Source organism: Neovison vison, chromosome 4 (assembly GCF_020171115.1).
Source record: "Neovison vison isolate M4711 chromosome 4, ASM_NN_V1, whole genome shotgun sequence".
Classification (NCBI taxonomy): Eukaryota; Metazoa; Chordata; class Mammalia; order Carnivora; family Mustelidae; genus Neogale; species Neogale vison.
Window position 1 is genome coordinate 149141489 of NC_058094.1, and position 14141 is coordinate 149155629.

The 14141-nt window shown below is 32.6% G+C and overlaps 1 protein-coding gene across 1 annotated transcript in view; it reads right to left on the reverse strand.

Annotated features, from left to right (window-relative positions):
* Positions 1-14141, reverse strand: part of SEMA3C (semaphorin 3C) — a 174732-nt gene that overhangs the window by 62146 nt on the left and 98445 nt on the right. Inside the window, exons 6-10 of the mRNA XM_044245906.1 lie at positions 9842-9932; positions 5980-6099; positions 4442-4584; positions 3059-3173; positions 609-678 (exon numbers count right to left, since the gene is read on the reverse strand). Coding sequence (XP_044101841.1) covers positions 609-678; positions 3059-3173; positions 4442-4584; positions 5980-6099; positions 9842-9932 — 539 coding nt within the window. The remainder of the gene's footprint in view (positions 1-608; positions 679-3058; positions 3174-4441; positions 4585-5979; positions 6100-9841; positions 9933-14141) is intronic.

Consider the following 14141-nt stretch of genomic DNA (forward strand, 5'->3'; position numbering starts at 1 on the left):
GCATTGGCCATGTCACAGCTGGAGTATTGTGTTGCACTCTGAGTAACATTCCAGTGTAAAATGAGTAAACAGAGGCATCTCTAGGAAAGGGTGAGAATATGGCAATTGTCTGGAAACATATGACAATTGGGATTGGATATCCCAGAGAAGTTAGAAAACATTAAACCTATCTCCAAATATATGAAATATCGTCATATGGAACATGAAAATTAGTGCAGTATTTTATTAGTTTCTGAATAGTCATCATTTTAGATTGCTCCAGAAGTAAAATTTATTTTAATAGAAATACCAAAAGTTTTAGGTGAAACATTAGTCTTCCACTTACTTCCTTAAAACAAAATAGCTTACATACTTCCCGCATTATCATTCATGTCTTCCTTTCTTTGAGAAAAATAGCATATAGTCATCATAAACACTGTTCAAACCTATTTTGAAAGTGTTAGTTCAGCTTAAACATATTTTGGTAATCAAGCAAAAGTAGTAAAACTGGATGATTACATCCTGAATGTTATATAAAATTAAAATTTGAAAAGAATATTTTGTAATAATTACTATTACTCAATAAAGTTTATTGTTTAATCCATAAGCTGTAATTGTTTAATAATTACCTTGATGTTGTAAAAATGCCATACACTAGTGTTGTCCTTGGATTATCAGTTTCGAGTAGAAACACATCCTCTATAAAAGGAAAACATCACTCTTTTAAAGTTCCCAAATATTAAATGTATTTTAAAATTTTACCCTAAGAAAATAATTTCAACTATGAAAAGTATTATTGAGATAGGTATAACGGCAGCATCATTATAATCTGGAAATGACTAAACAAACTCAATGACGGGCACATAATAGAGTAAATTAAATAAAATATTATACAAACACAAAGTGGTTTATAAAAACTGCAAACTTATGGAAACCATGCTAATGAAGTAATATTAAATGGACAAGGCACAGTGGTATATAATATAGACTGGAACCATGTAAACCGTAAACCTATACACCACGATACAATAAGATCACCAGTGAGTGTCTCTGGTTAGCAGAAATATAGAAATATTGTCTTCTATTTTCTGCATTTTCTCTCTCTCTCTTTTTTTTAAAGATTTATTTATTTATTTTAGAGAGAGAGTGCAAGTGGGGGGAGGGGCAGAAGGAGAACAAGAGAATCTTAAGCAGACTCCCCATAGAATGTGGAGCCCAAGGGGCACTCCGTCTCAGGGACCATAAGATCAGGACCCATGACATCACAACCTGAGCCAAAATCACAAGATGGACATTTACCTGACTGAGCCACCCAGGTGCCCCTTTTTTCTGCATTTTCTAACTGTCCTTTAAGGATAATATACCACTTTTTTTTTTTAATTTAAAAAGTATTACAAATTACAATTTTTTTTGACCTAAGGTTAGAAGCTAGAATGTGGAAGAAAACTCCTTTTTTTTTTTTTTTTAAAGAAAACTCTTTCAACATGACTTTTTTTCATTATATAAAATAAGACTTTTTTTTTTTTTTTTTTGGGTTTATGGGCAAAAGAGCTAGTGGTAGTTTAATTTAATCAATAATTCCCCTAATGACAAAAAGTTTCAAGTATATTAAGGCAAATCCAAACTTATAGGTAGTTTGGTTCAGTAACACATATGAGAACCTGGAAGTAGATTTCTGGTGGGAACCCTTAGTTAACAATCAACTGTTACAGTTAGAAGAAAAATTTGAATTTAGTGACACTTTTGCAAATTAAAATTCTTGCTGGGAAATATAAAGAAAGATGTGTTTATTTTAAATTCACAATGAACTTAGGACTTCTTAAGCAATAAATTAATAAAGAGAAGCCTTTCCATATGTGAATAAAAGGCTAAACTGTCTGGCTTTCCCTAAAAAAACCAGGTAAGACTGAAATACCCTAAGTCATTAAAACATAAAATACTTGCAAAGAATTTGGAGACTATAATGTGTGAGTAGGTTATAACACAAAAGTCATACTTGGAACTTTCTTCTAGAAAAGCTGATGCAGGGGCACCTGAGTGGCTCAGTGGGTTAAGCCACTGCCTTCTACTTAGGTCATGATCTCAGGGTCCTGGGATAGAGCCCCGCATTGGGCTCTCTGCTCAGTGGGGAGCCTTTTTCTCTTTGCCTCTCTGCCTACTTGTTATCTTTCTCTGTCAAATAAATAAATAAAATCTTAAAAAAAAAAAAAGCTGATACAAAAACTTTTGTTTCTATGATTAATACACTGGCTGGCTTTTGAAGAGTTCAGCTACCTATTCCAGTTTCTACAACTGCTAGAACCAGATTTTTCTATATTGTAATGCATTTTTATTGCTTACCTCATCACCTGCCTCAAAATCTGAGAATAGCCAGCATTTTACATTCTAATAGATTAAAGCAAAATAAAAGTCATTTCTAAATGGCACTTAGTAAACATGACACTATGATGTATATCAAGTTATTCTGATTAAAAAGAGAACTGTTCCTTGGTAGAAAGGAATAAGATTGTTAGTCTTATTTGACCTGGAAAGTATCACCCTCTTCAAGTCACACATGCTGAAAATACTTAATCCCAGGGTCACCAAGGAGGACTAAGACTAGAGAACACGTCTATCATTTCTACTCTGACACGGTCCCAACCAACCTTGATTCTGCTCAGTAACTATTAAAATATATAGCTCCATTCTCATACCAACTGATTTCAAATCAGAATATTAAAATTTAAATATATATGAAATACATAGTCTTTCAGATAAGCAAAAATATATTATTCATATGTAAATTATGCAATTACATCTTTCACTCTCTCTCTCTCACACACACACACACACACACACACTTCTTTATATATCATGGTGAATTCAATGAACTAAATGTCTCAGTAGTGCACTCAGAGGCAAAACAGATTTAAAAAACACTTAAGGAAATTTATGAACAGTGTCTGGATCATTCATTCAAATTGGCAGATTATTTATGCTAAAAGCATTCATGGAAAATACACCATCTTCTGAGAGGTTATTAAAATAAACTTTACAAACTCTTTTTCAAAAAACATTTCTCAATCTCACATCCATGTACCTAATTCATCAAAGTGTGTTTCTGGGCCGTCTTCATCGGTTACAGAGCACACCAGCCTCGCTTTTAAGAAGGTCGTCCACTTGTTGACAAGGCTACGCAGTCCCCCAGTGTCATTCTGAAACCATTTTGAAAACACACTTCAGATAGCTTAAATAAATATTCAAGTGCATTAAAAGTTCAGTTTGGACTCGGATTACTTGAGGGTTTGTTATAATCTGAAGGGTGGAAATGCTAACTACATGTGTATACCAGTGAAGATGAGTATTTAAGATCTACAGTATTTTTATAAAATAGCCATAGCTATACTATTAATTTTCTATAGTATGGTATCAACTGTAAATGTTTCAATTTATATATGCCCTAAAGCTTTCTAACTTCAACAGTGCATGGAGAAAATATCTGGAAAATGTATGGAGAACACATAATCTAATTTGTCCTAATAACTCATTGTCTTCAAAGTGAACATAAATTTTTGTATACTATAAAGCTTGCAGAGTATACTGTGGTCAAGAAAGTGGGCTATACTTATACCAAGTGGTCTCCAATAGCTCTATTTTCTCTCCTTCATTTCTCTGTGTTATTGTTTAATCCTCAGTATTTCCAATCAGATGCTTCACTAGATATATTTCTCCAGCCAGAGAGGGGAAAATGGCATTTAGGTCATTCACAAATAGTCTCTCCTGATTTTTTTTTCTGTATGCCCAGAAGCCTTTCACTCCTTCTGCAGGCTCTACTGTCTTGTTCCAAATGACTTAAAAGCAGATGAGTTCCACAATTAATGGAATATTATAATATTTAAAAATAAACTATTTAAAACACTGAACACTTTAAGAAATACTTTTGCATGAAGTATGTTAATCATAAATAAGTCAGGGCAACCCTATAAAACTCCTGTTTGAGAGGGCATCATGAGTTTTTTTGAGTTGCTATGTATACTTGCTATTTATACCAGAAGACTATTTTGTTTACTGTTTTTAATTAGGACTATATTTTAGTAATGCATTTCTTTTCATTAGAAAATGAAAAGCTCCTCAATAATTGTCTTTATTGAGGTTTTGCTATATTTTGTTCACAAGAATTATTGTTTCTTTCTGTAACATACAATTTAGTTATTTGTTTTCAATACAAATGCATTAAATGCAAAAAAAATTAAACAAAAACCATTTATTTGTGTAAAACCATGACAACAGTATTTCCTTGAATTAAGCTTTTTTATCTCATATGACTGATGTGAATAAACAGTAAATTAAAATGTCTCCCTCAATATTTCATTAATTTGTAACCACAAATAAAAGTGGGAAAATAAACTATCGGCAAAAGAAAACGTATTTATATGATTTGAATTTGTGTCTTTCCTCAAATTAGGACAAGATGAATACTTACAGGACATATTCTAGCAATCATGGAATGAATCTGTTTTGTGCTTCTGCTATTGTCAGTCAGTTTCTCTTTGAAGAAGAAGTACACCTTAGCATCATTTGGATCTGTGCCATCTGGGATCACATGTGCATCCACAAACATAGGTTCTGAGGAAAAAAATACAAAGACTATATATACTCCTGATGGAAATCCATCTATGGTTCATCCAAGTAGATTACAGGCATATGGCTTCTTCATCTTTGGTATAGAAGAATAATTCCATGTTCATAGGCAGAATCTAACAGCAATAATTGCATTCACACAACATACTGTATTTGGAATGTCAAGTGCTACAAAATATATCTATAACATAATAGCTTAAACTATTTTTTCCCTGTCTGCGATACATTCTAGAAGTTCAGTAAATGCAAAAATCCTTTGTGCAGGGATGAGTTCTAACAAATCAAAATGCTTTACTACCAGCTATATCCTATGGAATTGAATGGTCATTTTATAGGGGGAAAAAAAAGTATGTTTTTTGAAGTATAGTTTTCAATCTAGTGCATAAAATCTCAAATTCATTGAAGCAGAATGTAGAGTCGGGAGTCCAAGGTCTCAAAAACGTTTTTTTCTTAAGATGGCATATGAAATGAAGGGGAAATTTTTCAAGGAAAAAAATGCAGTCATCTGAAGACATAGAGGGATTTTTTATTTCAAGAACAAAATGAGCTTTAGAATACTCTATTTCCAGATGTACTAGAGTCATAAATTGAAGAAGTAAATGGACAATCGCTGCTTTCTTGTGCCTGCCTATCAGTGAAATAAGATGCTGAACTGTGATGATTCATGCTTTGCTGTGCAATGTTAAATGAATTGTCAAATTTAGGGTCAGCTAGAAATCATCCCCAGGGTGAAATGACAAAGATCATAGTAGTTTCTTCTTCTAAGCAGCAGCAACCAATTGAAATTGTACATTAAAGTCAAATAAGCATCTTTCATGATGTGAATGTCATGTGACTCTACCCCAAATTAGAAATAAATGACTAGTGATAATCACAAGGTTATCATACATATGATTTCTGCTAAATACTAAATCAATTATTAAAAATTATATATACCAGTTTTATCATTTAAGAATCTAAGTATAAAACAAATATGAGGAGTTCCTGAAAACACCCTAGTCATTATATCTAACTGTCATAAATTTAGGAAAATCTTCAGGCTTGACATTATTAAAATATTCAAGCAGACTAAATGAATAAATAGCATATTTAATTGTTATATACTACAAGTAGACAACTGGAGAAGATTCTTGCATATGAGCCTGTTTAGTAAATATCATTGTCATTTTTATTTATTAATTTATGATAATTATATGACAGCTAATAAAGAGAATATGGACTACGGACTACTTCAAATATTTATTTTTCCTAAATATTTAAAGTCATAGAGTACAGAATTGTTACATCACAAGTGATTTTTTCAAACATTTTAACCTTTCTTCATTATAGAACTAAATCAGTTTAAAGCATGATTCTCAAAATGCAGAAAATGTTTCTTACCACTTAGCCATTTGGAATTGTGCTGATCAGTTCTGACTGCATTCCTCTTGGTTAAACTTCGAAAAATAGCAGCATCTGTGCCCATGAAATCTATATACATTCCAGAGAAAAGTTCCTCGTCTAAGAAAAAGTAAGAAAATGTCAACACAATTTTAAATATTTTTAAGGCTATTGTAAAAATCAAGGAAAACTCATTTATTAGGTAACCACACACATTACAGAGTGTTTATAATTGTTGGTTTCCATTGTCTATTAAATAAAAAAATTGGATTAAATTTAATCTGGTCTCATTATTGCCTGTATGATTACCAAAACAATTTAAATTCCTCTGCCTATACTTAATTATACCAAAAACCTAAGTTTATACAGTGTGTATCAAAAATGACAGAAATAATAATATACATGAAGTTAATAAAATGGCCTAATTAATTATTACTTTCTTTTAATAAGTCAAAAATACTATAAGAGAACACTCAGTTTCTAATTTTGGCAGGAATTAACCAAGTGGGAATTAGGAATAAGTCATTTAGTACCCTGAATCTCTACCTTCTCATCTTTAAAATATGGGAATTGGCTTATAATCTCAAAATTTTTCACCATGTGTTAAAAATTCCATGATTTCACTACATAGGTTGAAAATACTAGTTTTTATTGTCAAAATATTATTAATGATAAGGTTATTTTATCCTTAAAAGTATATGTTGTAATTTTTAGTGCTAGAAGTTTTCTATAAGGTAATTTTTCAATTATAATACACAATATTATTACTAACATTATGCTAAAAGTATAATATTGTATTAATAAGCCACATTAGTTTGACACATTAAGCCTTAAAAAACAAAATGCAGAGATTAAAAAAGAAAATATATTTTAAAATTAAATTATCATCATTAATGGCAAAATCAGATAGTTTAATCTGTATTTGCATAACATTAGATATTGACCTTATTTATTAAGGTCCATATTAATTCCTACCCTAGTAAGGACAGTAAGCAGTGAATTGTTATGTGTAACCCCAGAATAAAAAAAGTAATTAAATGTCTATTTAAAAAAGAATAAACTGTATCAGGTCTGACCCACTGAACCACTGTGCAGCTTTTTTCTCTGACTGATGTTCTACAGTTACTCCCCTGGCTATCTTCAGATCATGGTCATTTTGGCAGGACTGCAATATTTTGAAGCACTCCAAACTCACTGCCTAGTAATAAGCGATACCAATTAACCCAGGATAGAATGGAGAATGAAACGTTTTTAATATGTGCTCACCAGGTCATGCACTGGACCCCTACTGGTTAGCAAGTGGGTATCAGCTATTGTGTTGCCCAGTTCTGCTTCCTTAGTGGGGGGTCTGAAACCCATGGAAACAGTTTATAGGAAAATAACAAATGTTCATGAAAGCATTTGGAGCAATTTAGCTTCATTTTGTGAATATTTGTGAAGCCTCAGCTCAAGTATTCTATAGACAGAACAGCTGTCAAATTAAGATAACTTTGTAATGAACTATTTTTCATTTTTACTATATCAATTACCCCCAAAATGGTGGGTTATAAATTCCTGCTTTTCAATAGACCGATTAGCACAGATATTATCCTATCTGTTTCCAGGAAGAAAAGGAAAAAGGACCCTCGGAGGATGGTGTGTGGCAGAGAGGGCTGATTCTAATCCTACTGCACTAATCCTACTGCACCTTATTATTTATGTTAAAAGCCTACTCTCCTTGTTGGCTTCATGTCCTGTCTTAAATTCTTACTAATTTTATATTTTTAATTTTTTAAAGATTTTACTTATTTGTTAGGGAGAGAGAGAGAAAGACTGAGCGAGAGCGTGAGAGCATGGGGAGGGAAAAGCAGACTCCCCACTTAGCAGGAGTCCAACTCTGGCTAGATCCCAGGACCCTGGGATCTTGACGTGAGCCAAAGGCAGACACTTAACCAACTGAGCCACCCAGGTGCCCCTTTTATTAATTTTAATAGCACGTTAGGAATAATAAAGCTTCTGCTTTATCTTATACAAGAAATAATTAAATAATTAATATCACTTTAAAAAGAATTTTGAGTAGGGATGTATTTTTCAGAATGTCTGTGCTGATTTATGCAAAGATATACTGTGCCTTTTAACTTTTAATTCAAAAATCCTTTGCTTTCCAATTTTACTTCCACTGAAAAACCTCCTGAGGCTCTTGATAGCTTCTTTTAAGAGATATCATCTAACTTTTTGCTGTGTTACAATGACATGAAAAAAGAAAAACAACAAAAAAGACCCTCTAAAGTTGAATACTGGTTTACGTACCACAACTATATTATGAAATTTGAAATTCTTCAGTTCTTGATGTTTCTTGATCCTTTAATATACAGAAATACTTTAAATGATCTGTGTTATTTAGTGCCTTGCACTAGAACAGAAATGATCAAACCCCATATGGCAACGTGAGAGGACACAGAAATTCATTATGCAATATTGGAGACAATATTGGAGATAAGTTCAGGGGAATAATCAGTAGAACAAATAAAATGACAAATACAAGCTACTAAACTTATTACTCCTTTCTGTTTTCAGTTTTGAGGGTAAGCAAATCAAAATATTAAAAGATAAGGGTGCCTCAGTGGCACAGTCGGTCCAATGTCTGACTCTTGATTTTGGCTCAGGTCATGATCTCAGGGTGGTGGGATCAAGCCCCGAAATGGCCTCTGTGGTCAGCACGAAGTCTGCTTGTTCCTTTCCTTCTACTCCTCTGCTCATTCTCTTTCTCCTTCTCTCTCATAAATAAATGAATAAATAAATAAATAAAAATCTTTAAAAAAAAAAAGAGTGTAAGAATAAAAATTGAAGTCTCAAATCCTTAAAAAATGAAGGTCAATAACTAAATTAATTTTGTAAACAAACCCAATTCTTTAAGGACGAAAATATTAAATGACTTATCAGTTTAACAGGAAAATTTTAAATGCTTCGTTTTAAATCTTTTTTGTTCTAAATGATATTTGATGACTATTAGTATTCACAGATCTTTAAAGTTTATTTTCATAGAATTTAATTTGAAATAAATGAAAAACTCTATATTTAGCTAGTATTACATATATATCATCCCATTTCGATAGATGAATACAGCTTTCTTCCTAATGGAAAGACTTTCCAAGACACTGCTTTTATTAAATAATATTCAGAAGCTTATCTGAAAAGTTTCTGCATCAGACATAGCTGAGTATCTTGTAATTTCAAAGCTTTCTAATTTTTGCTCCCAAGGATATCCCTATGCATTTTGCTATTCTTTCATTTGAAAGAAATATCATTTGTAATTTTAATCATTTGTAAAATATTACTAAAATATGAGAAAAATGGGTATACTTAATGCTAGAAAAGAACTATAGAAAATATTGAAAATTACTTTAAAATATATATCATTCTTTTTTAAGATTTTTCTTTATTTATTTGACAGGGAGAGAGAAGGAGAGCACAAGCAGAGGAAACAGTCAGAGGGAGAGGGAGAAGCAGGCCCTCTACCAAGCAGGGAGCCCAATGTGGGCCTCGATCCCAGGACCCTAGGATTACAACCTGAGCTGAAGGCAGCCACCCAATCAACTGAGCCACTCAGGCATCCCTATCACTATGAGTATATGAACACACACTGTTTGGTAAATGGTTGACTTGCTCTAGAAGTGACAACATCATCATGGTGAATGAAAAAAATACATGTTTATCACTTCATCACAAGTTCTTGCAACTGATAAACTACAATTTCTCAGCTCACAACTTTCTGTTACCTCATTCTTCATATGACTATCTCGATGGGCATACCATGTCATGCATTTATTTTAGTTTCCCTTTCATTTGGTATTTCCCCCTCCCTATTTTATTTTCCACTTACTGATCATAACAGACACTGTGTTCACATTGGGGTTGAAGGAGCAGCGTCCTTTTCCAGATTCACACTTAGAGTCAATCATAAAAACTTGGTCCTTTATTATAGAAAAAACAGAAATACAGCAACAATAAATAACTTTATATTTAGTTAACAAATTTGTTTTTTAGTAAAACAAAGCATCCTCAAAAATAATATGCTTTCCATTTGTTTCCTTATGCCTCTTCAATTTACTTTATTAAGACATTCTTGGCCTATATGAAGAAAACATCTGGAAATGATAAGCAAACTTCAGCAGGCCAAAGTTCTCATCCTACTACCATCTACATAAAGCTGATCCAAAAAGTTCTTCTCAAATCAGTATCAGAAAACAAACAAACAAACAAACAAACAAATAATACCAGCAAAATCCACCTCGGAATCAAGGATCATTGTAAATCAAACTAGATACATTGAAAATTAGCCAAAAGAAAATTGTCCACAGAGAAATAATCTATACAAGGATTATAATATTTCCAAAATAATCAAGACATTTATATACATAATATAATACATATATAATATAATATATAACAAAATTTATATTACCAGTTAATTTTGTTATATAAGCATTATGATAGATTCAACAAAGTTGAATTCATAATTTAGATAAAAATGTTTATTACTCTTTCATTCATTTAACAAAAATTTATTGAGTATTTACTATACGCCAGGTACTAACATAACATTAGGAATACAGTAAGTAAGACAGACAAAAATCTTTATCCTCAAGTAATTTATAATATAATGATGGAGAGTATAAACATACAAAGGATAAGTACAGAAAATATAGAATATGCTAGATAGTGCTCAGTGTTTAGGAAAAAATTTAAGCAGAAAATGGAACTTGAGAGAAACCCAGGATTGGAGGCAGTGATTCAATTTGAAATATGATGATCAGTGTAGCCTAATGGAGAAGGAATATTTTGTTGGTATATTTACCCTTTTCTTAAACAAAGTTAGCAAAAGCTACTACTAAAATTTAAAGACAAAATTTTTCACTTTTGTAGGTAGCATTAGATGATAGAAGATCTTAATTATAAAGCTAAGGTTTTTCAAAATTTTCCTGAAAGAAATTCAGGCTCAATATTTTTGAGTATGGAAATGAAAGGATCAAAACATTGCTTTAAGAAGATTGGGCCTTACTTTGGTGTTTTAAGAAGATTAAGAATGGCAATTTTAATTTTATTTTTAAGATTTTATTTATTTATTTATTGGAGAGAGAGAGAAAACAAGCAGGGGAGGGCCGGCCAGAGGGAGAAGTAGATCTTTCGCTGAGCTGGGATACTGTTGTGGGGCTCCATCCCAGGACTCTGAAATCGTGATCTGAACCTAACCAACCGAGCCACTGAGGCACCTTTAGAATGGCCATTTTAAAAACAGACACTGGATTGAAGAAATAGATTTGCTTTCACTAGCAATAGTCCAGGAATTAGGTAATAATAATCTGACATGTCAGGATTTCAGGGATCATGGTAACAGCAGTAAAGATGCAAGAGAAGTTGTAAAGTAAAAATCAGCAGACTTGGCAATCAATTACAGATCAGATGTAGTTCAGGAAGATGAAGAAAAGAAAGACTTCTGAAGTTTTGACTCCTTAAAGAAAATAAAACTAGTTCATTTTTGTTACACTGAGTTTGATATGGTGGCAGGATATTCCAGAGATTTTAGGGAATCATAGAGTTTAAAAAGAATCACAGTCCTCTCGTCTGGAAAGGTCTTATAAAATGATCCTCTTCAATGAATTAACTCTATAGATGAGGGAAATATAACTCGCCCAACGTCATGCAGCTAAATAATGACAAAAGTAAAATTAAAGTTCAGTCTCCTCAAACCATAAGTGACTCTTAATCTCACAAAACAAACTGAGGGTTGCAGAGGGGAGGGGAGTTGGGAGAGGGGGGGTGGGGTTATGGACATTGGGGAGGGTATGTGCTATGGTGAGTGCTGTGAAGTGTGTAAACCTGGCGATTCACAGACCTGTACCCCTGGGATAAAAATACATTATATGTTTTTAACAAAATAATAATAATTTTAAAAAAAAGAAAAAAAAATGAAACCTGAAGAAAAAAAAAAAGGTTTAGTCTCCTGACTCTTTACTATGTCTACTTTCAAAAAAAATTAGTATTTACAAAATGACTAAACTAAACAAATGATTGAGGAAAAACAGTAAAATTTAGTAAGGCCAGTTGTGATTACTTAGAGACATACACATATTTTACTATAAATGTGAGAGTTGGCACTGCAGGAATCGATGAAATTGTTTAGGTACCACTTGCTCTCCAGTGAACTACTCCTCCATTGTTCAGCATCATTTCTCACACAACTTGAGTCTAGATCTTATCAACAGAAAGAGTGTGGTCTACCTGAATAATCACTAATTCATTCATGCAGCAACAATTCTCCAATTTCATCTCCTAAAAACCCATTTCATCAGCCTTCTCTTTTCCTGACTTTCTTTGTTAACCCATTTAGATTCCGTGCTCTTTAGTTCCACTAATTTTTTTGCAGAAATATTAAGTTCCTTAAATCTCTGATTTTTTTCATTGAAACCATAGCCTGGAAGGGCATATCTGTCTATACATTCTCCATACTTGTGTCCAAACATCTAAGCATTTTGCAGAAAGTGATTCTACAAGGTAAATTCATTGTAATACAGATTTGTGATCACCAACACAAAATGGACCCTTTATACTGCTCAGTAAACTTTCAAGGATACTCTATCAACTGGTTCTTCCGATAATAATTTCAAACCATTGCCACTATAGTCATGACAATCACCTAATTTGTTCTTAGTTCATATGATCAACAAATAATTGATCATATGATTGCAGAGTAAGTGAAGCCTTTAAATGAGACATCTTTAATTTCTCACTCCAAACACATAAATGAATATACACTAATACATCCACTAGTACATGAGAGGAACTCTTTCTCTCACTTTAAGGTCATTTCACCAATGTTTTGGATCTCATTGTATCCAATCTTCTTAGGCAACTTATACTTTCCATTATCCCCCCCTCTTTCTTGAATCTTATTAACTGGAAACTTTATATCATCATTTAAAGAACCCATTCAGTTCCTACACATTCTCATTGAGAATCACATTTCTTAAAGAATCACATATACTCATCACCATTTCCTGACTTCTCACTTTCTTCTCAATCCATTTCAAGTGGGTATTCAACCTCAATTGTTCTATTGAAACCCTTTTTTATATTCTAATGGCAGCCACACTACACAATTCCTGTTTATTTTTTAGACTTCATTTTACTTGGATTCTCAATGATATTTTAGATTGTTACCCATTTCTATCTTTTTAAAAAGACTTATTTTTATTCCGAGAATGAATACATTTTTGTTTTTTCCTCCCTACTTGGAGGGTTCTTTTTCTTTCCTGGCTGTTTCTTCTTGGTCATGTTCGAAGGTCCCTTTTTCTCCATCTTGCCATTAAATTAAGAGACCCTCAAGTTTCAATCATAGTCACACTTCTGCTTTCACATTATTCCCTCTCTGCATGACTAAACCCCTGCATTGCTTGGGTTTCAGTTACTCTTACAAAACAATGGCTCAAACATTAATATAGCCAACTGTATATTCAACTGCCTACTTGACATTTCTACTTGAATCTTTCAACAGCAACTCAAACTCAAGAGAACAAAGCTCAGGCTTAAAATCTTAATTCAAACATGATTCTCTTTGTTGCATCTCATCTCAGTTCATGACAAATATATGACTGAAAAGGCCAAAAATAAAAAACAAACAACAAACAAATATCAGTATCATTGTAAATTTTCTTTTATATAGCTAAATCCACTAACATCAACTATACTATTCTATACTTCATGCCTATTTTTCTGTCTTTATTGCCGCTCTCTTTCTTACTTGAAATATTACATCCACTCTCTAACTGATCTCACTATAGGCCTCTCATTCCCTCCCCACCTTAAATCACTGGTAATGCAACACACAGGTAAAAACACAAGCCTTGCCATGCCATTTTCTGCTTAAGATCATTACAGTTGCTCCTCCTTTGACACAGGATAAAGACCAACATCTTAGAGGTAGCTTCCAAGTTCTGAAATAATTTTGTTTTTGCCATTATTCTCATTAAATAAATACCTACTTATAGACTGGATCAGTGAGAGAAACAAGTAGGACCAGAAAGAGAGTAGGTGGTGAAAAATTAGGAAAGAAGGCATAGCAAAATGTCTCAGGTTATAGATGTCAATAAAGGCATTGAAAAACAGAGGGTATGGCCAACATA